The sequence below is a fragment of the Galeopterus variegatus genome, unplaced genomic scaffold (assembly GCF_000696425.1).
Source record: "Galeopterus variegatus unplaced genomic scaffold, G_variegatus-3.0.2 Scaffold3213, whole genome shotgun sequence".
NCBI lineage: Eukaryota > Metazoa > Chordata > Mammalia > Dermoptera > Cynocephalidae > Galeopterus > Galeopterus variegatus.
Genome location: NW_007729324.1, coordinates 158,861 through 178,709, shown reverse-complemented (window position 1 = coordinate 178,709; position 19,849 = coordinate 158,861). Strand labels below are relative to the sequence as shown.

General features: G+C 39.5%; 1 protein-coding gene across 1 annotated transcript in view; it reads left to right on the top strand.

The window, feature by feature from the left end:
- Positions 1–806: 806 nt before the first annotated feature.
- Positions 807–19,849, top strand: part of MROH2B (maestro heat-like repeat family member 2B) — a 57,690-nt gene continuing 38,647 nt past the window's right edge. The window contains exons 1-13 of the mRNA XM_008584307.1: positions 807–834; positions 1,990–2,051; positions 4,892–5,002; positions 6,324–6,483; positions 7,133–7,231; positions 9,922–10,076; positions 13,534–13,674; positions 14,048–14,140; positions 14,231–14,300; positions 15,571–15,684; positions 16,591–16,664; positions 18,522–18,644; positions 19,556–19,669. Coding sequence (XP_008582529.1) covers positions 807–834; positions 1,990–2,051; positions 4,892–5,002; positions 6,324–6,483; positions 7,133–7,231; positions 9,922–10,076; positions 13,534–13,674; positions 14,048–14,140; positions 14,231–14,300; positions 15,571–15,684; positions 16,591–16,664; positions 18,522–18,644; positions 19,556–19,669 — 1,344 coding nt within the window. The remainder of the gene's footprint in view (positions 835–1,989; positions 2,052–4,891; positions 5,003–6,323; positions 6,484–7,132; positions 7,232–9,921; positions 10,077–13,533; positions 13,675–14,047; positions 14,141–14,230; positions 14,301–15,570; positions 15,685–16,590; positions 16,665–18,521; positions 18,645–19,555; positions 19,670–19,849) is intronic.

The window sequence follows — 19,849 nt, the reverse complement described above, 5'->3', positions numbered from 1 at the left end:
TCATACAGTCTGGATGTATATTGGAGACAGTGATCATATAGATTTAGGGTTGGGGGCACTGGGACTGGATTTGGGTCCATGCTAATAATGTTGAAGGCATTATGGCCCAGAGGCCTAGATAAAAGAGATTTGGGAACAAGAAAATAAAAAAAAGAAAAACAGAGTCAGAGAAAAAGCCTGAGCCTGGGATGAGGCCAAGATCCTGACAAGTCAGCAAGGGAGGAGTAGGGAGGCAGGCAGAGAAGGCTTGGCTGTGCTGCTGTCAGTTGGACATTCCATTCAACTGCCCTGATGGGCATTCCGGTCCACTGAGCATGCCCGGTTTGTGTGACTAACTTTCACCAAGTACAACAATCAACAAGATCACCAAAAAGGCTTACCAACACCAGGCCAGTAAAGTAACCACTGAATACCATTCCCAAATCTGTGATCAATGGACCCACGTTTAGGGAGAGGAACTCATTTGGTCAACAACAATGGTTTGAGTCCCAGTCTCTAATTTCTTCCTTCTCTGGTCTCCACCAAAGGGACAATATTCAGTGAGATGCAGCCATTTTGTTGGTCAGCAGGAGCTCAGAAGCAAGAAAATGTCATAGTGGTAGAACACAGCATCATTCTCCTCAACAGCAAACCCATCGCTGGAAGCTCCCACATCATTGTGTAATCAAGTGGAGGAGGGACATTCATTTAGAGAACCTTATGTGAACCTTATATGAGAAACTTGCCAACCTGCTTCTTTGATTTTTTTGCCCTACTATTTCTGATACTTAGGTGCTGTGTCTTAGAGAGCCAGAAACAGCCGAGACATGACTTGCAGCACAGAGGAACCCATAAGTAAGCATCATGGGATACTGAGGAGCTATGGATCGGCTGTGTGTTTTGTGTCTGTGTAACCACAAGCATATGTGGAGGCTGGGAGTGGTGTCACTGGGAGAGGTCTGTGCACCTCAAAGGCTTTATGAAATGGTATGCTAAAGAAAGGTTGTTTCTCTCTGCCATCCCTCTATTCCAAAATAATAAAATCATGCCATTTGTGAAGGACCAGTGACAGACTGTAAACCTGAGAGAAGATTGTGCTTTGTCTTCTTTAAAAATTTACAGTCTACCTAAGGACAAAGTGGCTACATGTCAAAGAAAGGAAGCATCTTTAATTTTAAACACTGGAAGAGCCCTTTGAACATATCATTCTCCAATTTTCAAGTATAGCTCCTTTCTGCTTTGCCAAAAACTTTGTACTTAAGGGGTATGTTGTTTGATTTAGAGGCTCATGGAAAATCCTCACCTCCAAAAGCATCTCTCCTACAATTTTCCATGTGACCTGAAATTGCTCAATTCCTTTGACTCGAAATTTGTTCAGTTTTCTAGAGTGCTCTATTCAAAAACATGTATTCCTAGAAAGTACAGATCAAAAATATGTAGGTCATTATCAGAAAAGAACAAGGTCTCATGAGCATGGGACCAGAAGCGGTACCTGGAAGGGACAGGAGGGTAGATGGAGAGAAAGAGGGTGTGGAAAAAGAAGATGGGGAGGTGCAAAGGGGGGAGGCATGGATAAACAGCCAAATTGCACCACTGCCTCTGAATGCTCAAGTCAGGAGTAAGGGATTCTGCTTATTGCATCTAGAGCCGAGCATTGCTAGAGAGGATATGTAGGGCAATGCCCACTTGACTGGAGGGATAAACAGGAATGTATTATCATCTCTTATTTTTCAAATTTAATTCAAGTTTTGAAAAAAATTACTGAGCATCTGCTATTTTCAAATATGTCAAGGATATGAAATATAGAATAAGACATAGTTCCTGTCATCGAAGAGCTAGCAGTCAGGAAAAATAGAGAGAGAGGAGGAAAGAGGGAGAGAGGGAGAGTGGGAGAGTGGGAGAGAGGGAGGGAAGGGAAGAGAGAGAATGAATTTTTTGTGACTGTTGCAAGTAATTAGCAGGAGGGCATTTCAGCACATATTTTAATCTTTCTTTTTCTGTGCATTTTAGAGATGTTTGGCGATATTAATCTGACTCTTGGCATGCTAAACAAGGAAGATAATATTAGCAAGGTAGGACAAATAGAGGAAAATCTCTCTCCCATTTACCTTTTCTAATTCAGTATCTTTCTTTGCCTTAGCTTCCTTATTTTTTGCTTCTTACATGGCATTAGATTTTTCAGAAAATGTAGTTGTAATGGAAGTCATTATAATGTTTAAACAATGATATTTAGCCTTTCAAGAATTGCAGTGTCCACTTCCACAAGCTAGAAAAAGAATGCCCTCTTTCATAACCTTATACAGGCAGATGTGAAAATAGAGGGATGTGAGATTTACAACCATGTGTATTAGAGCCTCCTCATTTATAATTTGAGGAAGCCTACAAAAATCCCAAAATGTCTCTTCTACTTCGTTGTAATGCTATTTCACAAGTAGAAATTTATTTCTCTGAGAATTGAAGGATTTTCAGGCTTTAACAACCTTTTATAGATAACAATGACTATCCTTCATTGAACACTTATCTAGGAAGTAGAGTGTTAAACGTTTTCCAAACAATAGTGCATTGTACAATATTCCCTCTTCACAACAACTTTACGAGGTAGGTATAATCATTTCCATGTGACAACTGAGAAAAATGAGGCACAGAGAAGTTACAAGACTTGCCCAACTAAGAACAGCAGGACTATATCCAAGCACAAGCCCATCTGACTCCAAATAAATGCCCATAATCATTATTCAACGTTGCCTCCCAGTGAAGGCCAGCGCCTACACTTGTTATCTCTTAATTCAGTAGTTCTCAGCCCTGAGTGTGTATTGGAATCCCCTAGAGAGTGCTGGGAAAATACCAATGACCAGGTCCCACCACAAGGGATTCTGATTGGGTCAATCTGTGAGGAGCCTGGGCATTTAAAGTTCGCAGAAATGATCCTAACATTTAGGCATGGATGAAAACCATTACATTAATCTCTCAGTAGGAATTAACTTTCCCATAGAGCACCATTTCTCAAACATTGGGAATCACTTGGGGAATGATCTCTAAACCCCAGAAGTACTGAAGGATAATTTCCAGGGAAGGGACCAGAGAATATGACTTTTAACAGGCACTTCCAAATTATTTGTATGGTGGGTCACATACAAATATTAGGAAATAGCAATAGGGTTAGGAAATAGCAATAGCCATCATAACCAGGAGGTTAAGGTGCCAACTAAGAGTCAGACTGCTAGGTTCAAAGTCCTGTGTCACCAACTTAATACTAACCACACTAAGCTCTCTGTGACTCAATTTTCTCATCTATAAAATAAGTAGATTAGTGGTACCTAACTGAGAGGCTTGTTTGCATTAATGAGATGTTCCAGTTTATTAGTCGGTTTTTGTTGATTATCACAAAATGCATGGAACTGGGTAATTTGTAAGAAAATGAAATTTATCGCTTACAGTTTCTGAAGTTAGGAAGTCCAAAGTCCATCTGGTGGTGGCAACCGTGACCCAGTGGTCTCACATTGCAAGATGGTGGAAACAGAGAGAGAAGAGAGAGCACAATCTCCTCATTCACTCTCTTTTTAAAGCCCTCAGAACCACGCCCCTGACCACCATTTTTAATCCGTTCACTACAGCATGGTCCTACAGTCTAATCACCTCTTCAAGGCTCCACCTTTCCATTAGCATAATAGGATTTCCCACCCTCTTAACAGTCACCATGGGGTCACTGTGGGGTCAGCAGGAGCATTGATTAAATTTACCTAGATCACCATCACCAAAAGCAGAAATCCCTCTCAATATCTCCAATATCAAAGTTTCTAATACATAAAGCTTGGGGGTACAAATCAAGCTTCAATGAGTTTTAGGGGAACATAATTCAGTCCGCTACATCCAGATAAAGGGTCCAGCACAGCTCTAGGAACATGGTAAGGACTCTGTGATTGCTAGCTTTGCCAAGAGAGCAAAGCCTGCAGACAGCAGAGGAAGCACATGGGGCAAGAGGACTCAGACAGACAGGCAGGCTCTGAAAGTACTCACAGGGAAGAATACGAAGACGAACTGTAGCTTGTTCTCAAATTCTCCAAGGACCAGCCGTGAGGAGTCATGCAAAGGAAGTTATTTCACACGTGGGTGAAGTACCTGGAGGTACATGTTGAGGCCGTTGGAGATTTCAGAACATCAGTCTCTCTTTCATCTTCCAGAAGACGCATAGCCACCTACAAGATTTAGAAGAGCCCTCACATGTAGCATCTGGTGAAGCCACATGAGTCTTGAAGGCTGCTTCTCTGTCCAAAAGGATTCACCATCTCCTCTCTGCAGAGGAATGAGTGAAATAGGGGCCTATAAATCTCCTATAAAATCCAGTTTTATAGCTTAGCAGCCTTTTTGGGAATGACAGTGTATTCCTCAGTAGTAAGAACAGCAATTAGGGACAAGCACTTCCATTGCCCTGAGTGCAATGTACTAATGATTTTCAAGAGACTTTGATATGCCTCGGAGTCTGCTCCTGCCTTTAATTAGATCTTGACATAAAAATGTAGTCGGGTTAAAATAGTTTTTAGAATTAACTGTGTTCTACATATAAGCCTTTGACCCCAAAAGATGTAAATTATGTTTGCGAAGCCTTGATTAAGATATCTAAAATCCACTGTGTAGTGAAGATACATTGCTTACTTTAATAGTGTTATTGGGCCAGCCCGTAGCTCACTCGGGAGAGTGTGGTGCTGATAACACCAAGGCCCCAGGTTCGGATCCCATATAGGGATGGCCGGTTCGCTCACTGGCTGAGCGTGGTGCTGACAACACCAAATCAAGGGTTAAGATCCCCTTACTGGTCATCTTTAAAAAAAAAATAGTGTTATTCATTTGGACTTCATCTGATTCCTTTATTTTTGCAACACAAATTTCTGTGTATACCCTTGTATGTTCACAGGAAGACATTTACAGTCATCTTGCTTCTATTATTCAGAATACTAACATCTTGGATGATGCAATTGTCCAACGGTTGATTTATTATGCTTCTAAGGACATGAGAGACGACAATGTAAGTTTGGTTCTTGAATCAGCATCAGGGCCAGCAGCAGGGTCTTTAAGTGACCCAACTGCACTCATGTGGATGTCCATAAGGTTTTTTTGCACTGCTGCCAGGTCGACAAATCACTTTTATTTGTCCTTCATGGTAACTTGGATACGGTTATTGTACCAGTTATTTACCTCTTTGCAGATGAAGAAACTGAGGCAAAGCTAAAAAAGACTTTAGAGGTCACACTATCCACCCTCCTTTTAGATGAGGAAGTAGGTACTTAGAGAGATTTATTTTTTTCGAACACAGCTATCTATTGACAGAACAAGTTACTAGACCCAGGTTTTTTGGCTCTTGTATGACTTATTATCTCTTTACATGACTACTTATTTTGGATTGTCTAGTAGACATTGCAGCAAAAAAAAAAAAAAAAGAATTATTTATAGAAATTATTTGATTTCTAGGATGATGTTATTTTCTTCCAGAAAGAAATTTTACTTGTTCTTTCCAAGAACACTAACAATCTATGATCACTCTCAGGGCTTGAAATTTCTGGGCCAATTCTGTGACTCACAGTTGAACTGAAGTTCATGTGAGAGCTGATTGAACCTTCTACCTAAATGCAGCCCTTTGGGGTCTTAGCCCAAAAGATTGGAGGTGAGACAAGTGTCTCACCACTGTTTGGCCCTGAACTCTGACTACTGCCCCAAGATGCTGCAATGCAGCCTCAGATGTAGGATTTATTTCTCTGGATTCCCAGTCTCTCCAGATCTCAACTCAATAATTCACTTCATTCTATATTGTGAGCTCTTTGATGCTGTCATGAGAATATTTATTAAATATCTTGTTCAGATATTTTTATTTTTATCAGAAGGAGGGCTGATTAAATTTACCTAGATCACCATTGCCAAAAGCAGAAGTCCCTCCCAATATCTCCAATATCAAAGATAATTACACCAGGATAACAACAAAAACAAGTCTTTTGACTCCTAGCCCATTTCCTTTCACTATGCGTTTTAATCTTTCAACCACAGTAAATCATATCACTTAAACATAAAACATAAATCTTACGTTCATGGTATCCGATCAATTAGGAAGAAAACACCTGTTGACCCCAAGTTTACAAGAACCCTATTAAAATCATTTCAGTGAATTCAATTTACCTCTGCTTTCCCAGCTACCGACACTTACTCGAGAGTCTTTTGCCATGATTTATAACAGCGTGTTCTCCCTCTATCCCAAAGCCAGGGGAACTTTTAAATATTATGTAGACTCTTTCTCTTATGAAGACTCATACTGCTCTTCCTCTAGTTGTTATTGTCATTTTTCTTTCCCTCCTTAGATTCTCAGAGAAATCAGAATGTTAGCTGGTGAGGTTCTGGTGTCTCTTGCTGCACATGATTTCAACTCTGTGATGTATGAAGTACAAAGTAACTTCAGGATCCTAGAGCTACCAAACGAATTTGTTGTGCTAACTCTAGCTGAACTAGCAACAAGCTATGGTACTGGGGGAATACTCACCACGTTTTCTCTGGGAAACAACCACCCTTGACTAATTGTCTAAAACACAAGGAGGAGCAAGCAAATGGCAGAAAGGAGAGCATCTTTACCTTCTGCTCTACTAAAGAATATTGACAGAAGGAAGTGGCCAGCTGTTTATAAGCACATTAGCCTGCTGACCAGCCATGAGTCCAGACTGCTTTGAATTTTGCCAGACTCTCTCCCGTCCTCATCTTCCCCTTTATCTCCCTTTGTGTTTGCAGAAGCACATTTTCCATATGGCAAATTCTGCAAACTACTGAACACTTACATGAAGTAAGGTTCTCTACCACCTGTTCCTATTCTACTTTATTGAACAGATATTTATTGAGCACCTAATACATCTAATACTAGGCCTCACGGACACAGGCAAGGTCTGGTGGTCGAGAATGACATTAAGAAAATAATTATCCCAATAAGCAATTGCCACTAAACAGGAGGTACAGGTGGCTGTATAGCTAGTACCTTATTTGAAACCAACCATGCCTTGATTCTCTAACCACAGCCTGGCATTAAGGTAGGGGTGGGGCGGGACGAAGATCATCTTCCCACTGCCCCTTGTCTGCCTCCTCCATGCAGCCCTGAAATGCTTATTTGTGCCCCTCACTGCAGTGTCCCAGAGTATTCCCTTCATGATGATGACCCTGCTCACCATGCAAACCATGCTCAGGCTGGCCGAGGATGAAAGTATGAAGAGGACTTTCTGTATCGGTGGGTGTCCCTCTGATTTCCTCTTCACTTAAGACCAGACTACGAACTGTCTTATCAATTGAGCACTAGTCTTGTTTTTCCTTTCACTCCAGTCTTATCTTTTCTAATAATAATAGCTACCACTTACTGAGCGCCTTTGCAGGGAGTTATCTTATTCAATCCTCACAGCAATTCTGCAAGGTAAATACACATAGTCCATTTTACAGGGGAGAAACTGGGGGTCATGCAAATTATGCAATGTTCCCAAGGTGGGGACACAGTCAATGAGATGTAGAGGCACCCAAACCCGGGCCTCTATAACCACTCAGTCTACTCTCTTTCCACTGCCCTGGATAGCCTCCAGTTCTACTAGATTCCTTCTTTAACCGGATCACACTTTCTCTGCAATAATTATGACAGCTTACCAGCTCTTAGCACTAGTAGGTTAAAATGCAGCATTGCAATAATGATAAGTAAACAAAGTAATCAAAACACTAGCATCATAAAATCAACTAAAATAGGCATGTAAACTATGGTCACAAATCCCTTCTACCCAAAACCGAAAAACATCTACAGTATTTAAGAGTCTACAGAGAAGAATATGCCTTGGAATGCCTAGGAAAAAAGAAAAAAAAAACATTTTCGGTGCAGAGGGAGGCTTCTTGGATAAGTCTGGGGAGCTGGACTCTCATATCTGCTCAGTCACTGAGCCACCAGGTGACACTGCCCTTCTCTCAGTACCAGTTTTACCTCTAAAAACATTAGAAGAAGTGATTGCTAAGATCTCTTCCACTCTATCATACCTTAACACTACTATTTTCTAATATTTAAAAGCCCATGCTGTCAGGATTGTCTTCTTTACCTATCAGCCAAGCTTCTTCTATTCCATTTCCTCTTGTTCTGTCCTCAATAAAGGGAACATTTTTATCTGATATATAGAGAGAACTCATTATATGCTGGACGCTGTCCTGAATATTTTAAGATTATTATTTCATTTAACCCTCACTACAGCCCCATTAGGAGGGTAACATTTCTCTTCCATTTAACAGATGATAAAATCGAGGCTTAGAAAGGTTGAACAGCTTGTCTGAGGTCACACAGCTAGTATGTGCAACAGCCAAGTCTGTCAGCTACATCAGTCTGACTCCGAGACCTGAACAACTACACTAGATTGACCCACTTGTCAATTCTTTTTACTATCCCTACTTTTATTGTCACTGATTAACACTGTGTTCCTGCAAATAAACTTTGAAGCCTCTAATAGCATTTACACTTCCATTATTAACAATCAAGAATGTAAAATAAAATAAAATTGGAAATCAACATGGCAATTAATAAGGGAATTCTTTGTCTTTATAATGTTATCTAAGTGCCCTTTGGTCCTAAAGCAACTTTTTGCCTGATTGTCATTAAAGAAAAGGTACAAAATGTAACAACTATCCGTACATCCATTTTGCCAACCAGTCAGCCATATCTAGTTATTTGATCAATAAGCAAAAAAGCATACATTATGTTGGCTGCTTCAGATGCCATGAGCTGATAAGAGATCATCCCTTCTCTCATGTTGCTTACAGGCCAGTGGGAGACACACACAAACATATATATAAATACACACACACACACACACAGATATTATGATAAAGTGTAGCAGGAGGTTCAGAAGGACTTTGGAGGGAGTGTGAATGAGCCAATAAACGGCCAGCTCTAAAGCCAATATACTCAGGGTCTTTTCCACAGTATTCTACGTATTCTGAGGTTTCCTTGAAGGAATGCATTATGAATTTTTTTATCACCTAATGAAATGGGTAGCATGAGGGCTTAAGGAAAAAATATTATTTTATGCATTCGATAGAAATACACGTGGATTAGTGGCCCAAATGATATTTTTGCAAGGCTGATTTTCTTTTAACCTTATTGAAGTGCAATATAGACATAAAAACATACAAATCAGAAGCATACAGGTTGGTGAGTTATTATTGCAAAGTGAACTTATCCATGTGGCCACCACTTGGGTTAAGAAGTAAGACTTAACTAGTTCCCAGAAGCCCGCCTAAAGTTTCCTCCCGAGAGTAACCACAATCCCGACTTATAAATCATTATTTCTTCCTGTTGATGAGATCCGCACATGTTGTTCTGGGTAGCTGTAGTTCATTGCCATTTCTGCATTCTATTACATGTTTGTACTGCAATTCATTTATCCATTCTACCAAATACCTAATATATTTGGACTATTTTCCTTTGGAAGCTACTACCAAAATAAAGCTAATATAAACATTCTTGTACAAGTTTTGGTGCCTATATGTGGGCATATCTAATGGCTGTACACCTAAGACTGGAATTGCTGGGTTGTATGAAATGCATATGCAATTTTGGTAGATAGTGCTAAAGAGTTTTCCAAAGTTTTTGCACCAGTTTAACTCCCACCAGCAATATGTGAGAATACCAGCTGCACCACTGTCTTGGCAACACTTAGCATTGACTGTATTAAATCCTAGCCATTCTGGAATGTATGCAGTAGTATCTCATTATTGTTTTAATTTGCATTTCACTAATGTGGCTGAACACTTTCTATATGTTTACTTGGTACAGTCATAAGATTGTATAGAAACGACCACACATTTGCTAATCATCAGTACTCTCTTCTCAAATTATTTTGTGGTCCTTCCCACCTTTTTATTTTCTCAGTCTGTGGTTGTGTTTTCTAAGTGCAGCCCTTGAGAAGTTCAGCAAGGCCATTTACAAGTATGTCAACCACTGGAGAGACTTCCCTTACCCCAGACTGGATGCCAACCGACTTTCTGACAAGATCTTCATGCTGTTCCGGTATATAATGGAGAAATGGGCCCCCATGGCCTCACCCATGCATGTGAGTGGGGCCTCAGGGTGTCTTAAGCTGGATTTCCTTCCATGCTGTTTGAAATTCCTGTTCTCTTCATGACATGATAATTAAGCTCAGTTCTTTTGGATGCTATTTTGGTTGGGTTTTATGAGGTTTATCAAATCTATAATTTCTTCCACCTATTTTAAGTAACTTTTTATTTATTCTTTCAACTAATATTTATTAAATCCCCATGATATGTCAAATACTGTTCCAGATGCTGGGGATTTATCAGGGATTAAACAGACTAAAATCCTCACATTCATGAATCTGAGATCCCAATGTGTGAAGAAAACAATAACATGATAAAATGAACAAAATATATAAAACGTTAGCTATTTCACATCTTATATATCATAACCCATATTTGAGCTGAGTCACTAATTAGGAAAAACAGCAGTCCACAGAAATTTCCTCTATGAATATCATGATTAAATAAAATAACACCCAAAGAAATGTATTTGGCTGCTTAAAATACTGCAATGCCTTATAGAGAATAAATTACAAAGTGCATTCACATATATAATTCCAAGAAATTGCTATAATTTTTTTTAAAGTAGACAAAAGTATATCCTATTTAGGTCTCTCATTGCTATATTTTATTTATTTATTTTATTTTATTTATTTATTTATTTTTTTTACTTTTTTTGAATTTTTATTTTGTCGATATACAATGTGGTTGATTATTATGGCCCATCACCGAGACCTCCCTCCCTCTTCCCTCTCCCCCCTCCCACCCAACGATGTCCTTTCCGATTGCTTGTTGTAACAACTTCAAAGGATTGTAGTTGTTATATCTTCTTCCCCCCCCAATATGTGAGAATACCAGCTGCACCACTGTCTTGGCAACACTTAGCATTGACTGTATTAAATCCTAGCCATTCTGGAATGTATGCAGTAGTATCTCATTATATTTTTAGCTCCCACCAATAAGTGAGAACATGTGGTATTTCTTTTCTCTGCCTGACTCGTTTCACTTAATATAATTCTCTCAAGGTCCATCCATGTTGTTGCAAATGGCAGTATTTCATTCATTTTTATAGCTGAGTAGTATTCCATTGTGTAGATATACCACATTTTCTGTATCCACTCATCCACTGATGGACATTTGGGCTGGTTCCAACTCTTGGCTATTGTAAAGAGCGCTTCATTGCTATATTTTAAAAGGCTCAATACTTAGCCACCTTCTCTAGTTCAGTTTCTTTTCTACATTTTCAGTTACTAAAGCATTTATTTTCTAAAATCCTGGGGTAGTTAAATCATGGGCAAACATGGAACTTTTAAAATATCCTGTAGAAGTCTTTTCTTCAAGGCATCTGAAAAACAAAATTCAATGCATCCACGTCATGGCTCCTCTCCTTACTTCCCACAGGAAGAGCCAGGCAAATAGACAAAAGGTACACACGGTGTCAAGAGAGCCCAGAGAGGGAAGCGCTTACCTCCCCTGGCTGGGAAGGCTGTGACACTGGAACTGAGCCTTGCAGCCCATGAAGGTGCTCCCCTCAGAGAAGTTGCATTCCCTAAAGAGGGAACAATACCTACTGGAGCATAGGCTGGAGATGGGATGACATGCGCACTTGAGTGAGTGCGGTGGGAGAAGGAGAAGGGGAGAGAGGAAAGGAGATAAAAGGCAGAAAGAAATGAAACCAGAAAGGTGGCCTTGGCCCCATAATGAAGTACCTTGAATGCTACACAGGAGTCGGGACTAGATTTTTTTGTTTGCCTTATTTTTTTGTTTAGTTTTGTTTTTTAAGAAATGAAAAACTTTTGAAGGGTTTTAAGAAAGGATTTGAGTACTAGGAAAATCATTCTGATATCAACATTCAAAATGAATAGGATATAGGGGTGAACTAAGACAAGACTATCAGTCAGGAGGCTATAGAAATATTCCAGGTCATAAATGATGGGGGGATCAATTAATGTGGCATCAGTGGTACTGATCAGTGGAGTCAGACGCTGAAGGATAGAATCAACAGGACTTGGCAGCAACCGGATCCTTCTAATGAGGAAAAGGGAGGCACCTGGGATGATTCCTAGATTTCTGACTTGAGTGATCTTGGCATCATTAATTTGGAGGAGAAAAAGAGCAGGAGTAACAAATTTGGGGCAGTTTAACATAGACATTTTGACTTAAACACTTAGGGGTTTGACATTCACATGGTACATTCACATGGCGATATTAGTAGGTTTGTGGGTTATGAAGAAAAAGAAAAACTGGATATAGAGGCTTGGGTACTGTTATTATGTGTGACAACTGAAATAAATGGTTTTGGATAGAGTTGTTCAAAGAGTATGGTAGGGAAGTACCAAAAGTGGAGTTCTCAGGGGGCATCAGTATTAAGGGGAAAGAAAAGGAAGAAGAACCCATGGTGGGGAATGGGGAATGTGCTACTAAAAACGTAGGAGAACCAAGTAGAATGAGATCTTAGCAGCTAAGAAGAAATTTGCAAGAAGCAAAGAAAGATCTACAGAGTCCATTGTTAACAATGCTCAAGTGAGAACCATCTTGAAGAGTGTCCACTGCAGGGAAATGTGTGGTAGAAGAAGCACCCAGCTGACACAGTCTTGAGAGGAATGCTGGTCATTGTTATCAGCCACTAAGTTTTAAGGTCATTTGTCGTATGGCAAAATTTAGCTGATACAAAAAAAAAAAATAATGTCATACAATACTACATAGAAAAAGCCAACTATAGAACTATATGAGTGGTGTCAATTTTTAGGAAATTATAATACATAGAAAAAAAAGGTAGAAAAGAATCAGTCTAAGTAAAATATATCAAGCAGTTCTCATATATGAGTACTGCAGGTACTATGTTTTTTTCCATCATAATAATTTGTGACTTCTAAATTTTTATAATCAACATAGATTACATTGATATTTTATACCCTGGAAGTTATTTGTTTTCCGTGTCAAATGGAAAACATAAATAGTGGATAAAGATCCATAAAATAGTGGATTGAGGGGCGAATGGGAGGTGAGAATTGAAGACAGAAATGTAGACCATTCCTTCAAAAAGCTTTGCTCCAAGAGAAAGGGAAGAGGAACAGAACAGGGCAGCGATAGTACTGGGGGTCAAGGTGATGTGGAATCAATGGATGTTTTTTAATATGAGAGAAATTTTTAACTCATTAATACACCAAAAGAAAGTGACTACTAGAGAGAAGTTAAAGAAGTAAGACAGAGGGTAAGCACTGAAACAATTATCAATAGAGATATGGATGTAGATATAAATACAACTGCCTCATGCAATGATTTTAACCTGAACATTTTTTAAAAGATTGTAAAGAACCTCTTTTTAGCTGAAAACAGTAAGGAGTTGTTTTTTGTTTGTTTGTTTGTTTGTTTGTTTGGTGGGGGGCTAATCTTAAGTTTCTGGTGCTCTGAGAAATGTATAAAAAAGCATAACAAAGTATTAAAACTATTATTTGTTTGCTGCCTGTCCAGACGTTGGTCATCATTAAGGCCCATGGCCCCACCGTGAGCCTACTGCTCCATCGGGAAGACTTCTGTGAATACGCCCTGAGCCAGGTAGCTTGGCTCCTGACCCAGTACAAAGACAGAGAGACTGATTTCCACATCACTCAGGTAACAGTCACACCATAAAGGAACTGAGTCAGAGAATCAATATGCAACTATTCTGGAGGATACTGAGTGTCAAAAGGGCCTTAGGAACTTAAATGCCTGTTTGGGTGGCTGAAATTAAATACTTCTTGGGGAATGTGAGGTAAAGAGGTTGTCATAGCTGGATGATACGGACTCCAGAAAAGGATTAAGAATTTTCATTCCAAGCTGCTGTGGAACTGAACAAGGTAGAGGGGCTGGAATCATTAAAGAAAACTTGTAACTGCAGGAAGGTTACGGGCTTGTTCTTCTCATAGTACATAATTACTTGCATTCCACATCCTGTGCCGCTGCTCCATCAGCAGCCCCAACTAACCTGCCAAAGCTTCCATTCTAGAGTCTAAAACAAATACTGACCGCAGTCGTCCTTTATGACATCGGCCTTCCAAGGGGCTTGAGAAAATCCATCTTTATCAATCTACTTAATCAGGTAAGAGGACCCACTATCAAGTCTGCTTGTTTCATTTTAACCAGTTTTCTCTTCTGAACATCTGCCAACTGCCTCTTCCATCCCATTCAGATCTGCAGAGCTCCAGAGCCTCCAGCAAAGGAAAATGAAATCGAAGCTTCAAGCTGTTTCCTCATTCTAGGTAGGACCCAGCATCCGGAGGGTTTTTAGTAAAAACATCTCCAAATGATGATGATGACAATGGTAAAGGGTGTGCAACCTGTCTCATTAGTTACTGTCACACATACACACACAAAATGTTCCCCGAGCTCACAGTATTCTGTGCCTACCCCTCTCCGACAAGTTCCCAACAGGAGCACATAGGTAGAGTGACCAATCGTGCCAGGGTGCCTGGGACTGGGGGGATTCCAGAGAGAGATTTTCAGTTCTAAAACCAGAAGAGTCCCAGCAAAACCAGGATTTGTTGCTAACTTGAAGGATGGGAAGTTGCCTTTTTTTTTTTTTCTTTTTCTTGGTATTTGAGATTATTTGAAACTCTGTCCAAATCCAACGTCACCCTTTTTACTCCCTGTTCGTTTCTTAGTACTGAGCCTCTTTAGTCATCAGTCACTCCCTGTCTCTCTCTCCCTCCTTCACTGTCTCCCTTTTCTTCGTGCAGTTACCTCACAACCTCCTCCATCACCTGGTTAGAAAGTCTGACACAGGTTATATAGGAGGCACCAAGGTCCCACAGTCAGGATGTAAGACTGTGCTCCAGCAGTCCCTGAGGACAAGGACAGCTGCAATCCAATACTTCCCACCACAACTCTATTCTCTCTCAAATACATCACTTCTCCTGTCTCTTTGCATACCTTTTCATTATGTTCTAATTCTCTCCTGACTGACCCCTTGTCTCTGCACTTTCCTCTTTTCCTTCCCTCCTCCAGCCTAATTAACTAATTCACTGTATCTTTGACAATTTCCGAAACAAACTGCTGTCCCCAAGCCAGGCGCTGCCTCCCTCTTCCTGTTCCTGCCCCTGCAGCGCTCGAGCTTCGCAGCTGGTGAAGCATCACTCCAGTCACTGCCCACATAGCCACATGGTGTTCTTGCTGTGCCTCTGTGTCCCTTCTCCTTTTCTTATAAGGACACCAGTCATATTGAATTACAGCCCATTCTAAAGACCTCTTCTTTACTGGATTACATCTGCAATGATCCTAATTTCCAAATAAGGCCCCATTCACAGGTAAGAACAGAAGTGAGCCTAGGTATAAAAAGCTTTCTCAGCTCTCTCAGAACTGCTTACTTAATTCTGTGAAACTGAAGAAGCACGGACATAAAAAAAAATCCATTTACCAAATGACAAGTGACTTTGCCAGTCATCATGAGGAAATTCCTGTCTTCCCATTCATGAGAATTTTACCTAAGATGAAAATGAGTTCTTACAACACTAGTGTTTCTTAAACCTGCAGCCCATTCCAACTCCGCAGACCTGGTGGAATTTTTTGATGAACAAATAAGAAGTAATAATGAAGCTATTCGAGTGGGAATCTTGGCTTTGTTAAGATCAGCTATCAATGTTGAGGGTAAGCAACAGGGATGAAGCCAGAGTAGTTTATTTCCTACCAAAAAACAAATTAAAACTTATAGGACTAATCCTATCCTATGTCTTTTGGATGTTTACATAACATCATATGCAAGTGAAACTGTCTTCTCCAGTCTTGTAGAATCTATTCCTTTTAAATAGGCATTTCCAGCTGCCTCTCCCCTTTCATGAAATTTATGAGGTGCACGCAGCTGAGAAAGATGAGTAAAATTTTGACAATCAAATCTACAATTTAGAAAATCTAGTAGGTTAGTTAAATGGCCCAATACACAGGGGGTGAGTGGGAAGAGTGTGCAATTCTGCAGAGATTGATACATTTAGAAAAGGGCATAATTTAATGAATTGCTATATTTCATTAATTCCAAGAAGCACATATTTTCATAATATCTAATCCAGTTTATAATTGACAATATCCTTAATTATAATTACACACTCTCTTTTCTTTTGGTGTAATGTAAAATAATTTGGTGCATCATAAAACTGATGATATCTCAGATTCAATAAAATGTAAGAATTCATTTTGCACAACGTGATATTGTTTGTTTTTTTAAAAATTCAGTTAGCACTGTGATTAACTGAAGAATCAGTGGATTAGAAATATGAAGCAATCTCACAAAATTTAGAGCTGATTCATTGGGCATGACATATTGAGCACACTATGGAGCCTAACATTTTAAACAAGATGAAACAAATGTAATCAGGAATAAAGCAGTCAACATCCTTAAAGAGCTGGAAAAGAAGACAGTAGAAAGGAATTGAATGACATAAGATGTTAAAGACAAGAGACTTTGCAGTCACATACCATAATTCTAATTAGTTTTCATCAGTCCTATAACATACTGAACTTCTACTGAGTCTGGCCTCCCAATTTCTCCCTGTCTTTCAGAGCCCAATTTCAGGGATCACATCACTTCCATTGAAAGAACAGTCAAAGTCGTCATGGGTGACCTCAGTATAAAAGTAAGAGAATAGGGACTTTTATTTGGTTGATGGTAGCTTTATGAATAAATGAAGTGATTTTGATTCTTTAAGGATCTACTTATGAGACAGCTTTATGAAGAGCTCAGTGATCAATTCCATTTTTAAAAGAACTCTATTTTCCCAAATAGGTAAATTACATCAAGATTGAGTCCTAAAGTATATACAATTCAAAAGCTTCTCAGTGGAAAAAAGACTTTTGCCCAGCTCCTCACTATGCCAATCATCTTCAGAGAGTTTAAAAATTAATTGTTAAGGGCCAACCCCGTGGCGCACTCCGGAGAGTGCAGCGCTGGGAGCGCTGCGACGCTCCCGACGCGGGTTCGGATCCTATATGGGGATGGCCGGTGCGCTCACTGGCTGAGCACGGTCACAGAAAAGGACAAAAAAAATAATAATAATAATAATTGTTAATAATAAAGATAATGTATCTTCCTCCAAAAAATAACTCACAAACCTTGTTTTTAGTATAAATATACTATTTTCCAACCAGGGAGCACTAGAGAAAATCCTGTATATAGCAGATTGCTCAATATTTCCAGATTATTTGATTAAAGTATTCCATGTTAGAAGATATAGAACTTATGCTGGAACAAATCAAGAAAAATCAGCAATTATTGCATTTTTTGTATAAAAAACATATTTTGTTTGGAACAAAAACCCTATGCAGAAGCCAGTGAAGAGGTGAAAATTCCTTAGAGGTTTTGATCACCAATGACTATGTTTTAAATAACAAAAGCTTTGCAATAAATAACAACGCACTGATTTTATATATATGTATGTGTGTGTGTATATATATATATATATACATACACAAACATAAAGCATAAACATAAAACAAAAATGAAAAAACCTGGCCCAGTAACTGATTGAGCCAACAGAACAATTGTGAGAAAAGTCTAGGATAGAATAAAATAACACAATACTTTAAGGAAGGCCAGCTCCCCAGGCAAAAATAGAGAGAAGGTGTGCCTCTTTTCCGCTACTTAGGTAGCCTACTCAGTGCCTTTATGCTAATTGCTTTGGCCACCATATAGCTCTGCTTCCCTTTTATCCTTTTTCGCCCACCCTTTATCAAAAGACCCACTTACTAAGGGATTGGTTCTCATCTTTCCATCCTCCAGAGAAGCAATCTAAAAGCCAAATTAAAATCAAATTATTAAAAATATTATAACACAAGTCCGTAATCCTTCACTCCAATCCCTGGGGCCAGAGATATTTCAGAATTCACAATTTTTTAGATTTTAGAAAAATATTACTCTTACAGTAGCCCACAATCTAAATCTATTAATATTTCTGAAAATAATGTTTATCCACATTACATAGAATAAGCAAAGATAAAAATGTAGATGAATAAAAAGTAAAGATCAATTTATTAGTAAAATAGCTTTAAAACGGTTCAGTTTGGGTTTTGCCACCAAATGAGTAGACACCAAATTTAAGAAACAAAATTCTAGTTTTGAGAGTTGTTTAGATTTTGAAATTGCAAATAAGTAGCTGTGAACCTGTAGCTCCATGTGCTATCTTTAACTGAGTATTCTCAAAGTGAGGTAGTGTTTTAGCTCAAAGTTATCAATATTTCACAATATTTAGTAATAGAGCCTATGTCCTTGAGAGCTGGGGAGTAAGATTTTGGCTAAGGAAGAATATTTCTGGTGGCTCTTTAATCATAACCATTAGGTCAGGTCTTGCTCCATCTATTTATAGTAACATTATTCAGTTTATACTCCTTTGTGAAAAGGTTCTCACTAAAGGATCCATGAAGTTTACAGAATAGCAAAAGGTAAATTTCTGTTCTGCCAAACATAGTAAAATGTAGCAATTGCATTGATCTTCTAGGTAAGGAATTCTACCCTCCTCCTCATCCAAACCATGTGTGAAAAGTGCTACATCGAAGCTCGGGAAGGATGGCCATTGATTGATTATGTCTTCTCCCAGTTTTCAATGTCCAACAGGAATGTGGTATGAAGAGCTTCAGTTTTGAGTGCTGCACAGTAATAAGCACAGTTGATCTGGCCTCCAAAGGTTGGGGGTTGGGGGTAGTCTGGAGAGGGGCAGAGACAATGGATTGCTTTTGAAAAACCAAAAGAGACATCAATATTTTCTATGCTGGTGTCTTAGTCCACTCAGACCGCTATAACGAAATACCATAAACTGATGGCTTATAAACAACATACATCTATTTCTCACAGTACTGGAGGCTGGGAAGCCCAAGATTCAGCATCTGGTAAGGGCCCGCTTCCATGTAGATGGTGACTTCTCACTGTGTCCTCACACGGTGGAAGGGGCTAGGTAGCTCTTTGGGGTCTCTTTCATGAGGGCACTAATCCCAAATGTGAGGGCTCTAGCCTTAAAATCTAATCACTTCCCACAGCTTGCACCTCCTCATACCATCACCTTAGGGGTTAAGATTTCAACATATGATTTTGGGGGGACATAAACATTCAGACCACAGCAACTGAGGTCAGCTTCCATCGGATGAATACACGGAAAAACTTGCATAAGATCTCAGTGATCTTCGCAAATTAGTCACAATTGAAATTACAGTTCGCTCCACTGGAAAGCAGTGTTTTGAAAACTTTTTCCCTGAGTAAAATGGTAACAGGCCTAAGGGAGAAGGAATATCTGCACTTCAAGGATCTTCAAATTTGTGTTTTTCTATTTTAACTAAGGGTGTGTTTTCCAGTCTATCCCTCCAACGGGCCCTTTCAAACAGGGATTAGATGTTGGAGACCAAGATCACTAGGTTCCATGAGCCCCTTCAGTGGAGTGACTGTGTCCTCCACTCCAGAGTCTAAGAAAACATCCCAGTAAGGTCAGAGGGGGCTAACACTGAGATTGTTAGCAAGTCACCTGTTTCATATTTCTGAAAGGATAAACCAGGGAAAGCTAACTCCCAAGCGGATGAAAAGGGAGAGATATCTGTCCGCGAAACAAGCCTCGAGGTCTTAAAAACCCTGGACCCACTGGTCATTGGAATGCCTCAGGTAAGGGGTCTTTTGTCACTATGTACAGCTACTTTGATCACCTTCCTAAAGCTCTGCCCATTGAGAAGTAAAGACATGAGTTTGTACACCACGTGTCATCAGCTTTTTGATGTTCCGGCTGGAGGGAGTGTACTGCAAGGCTCATGCCCAGCACGTAGTGGTTCCTCAAAACAGATGTTG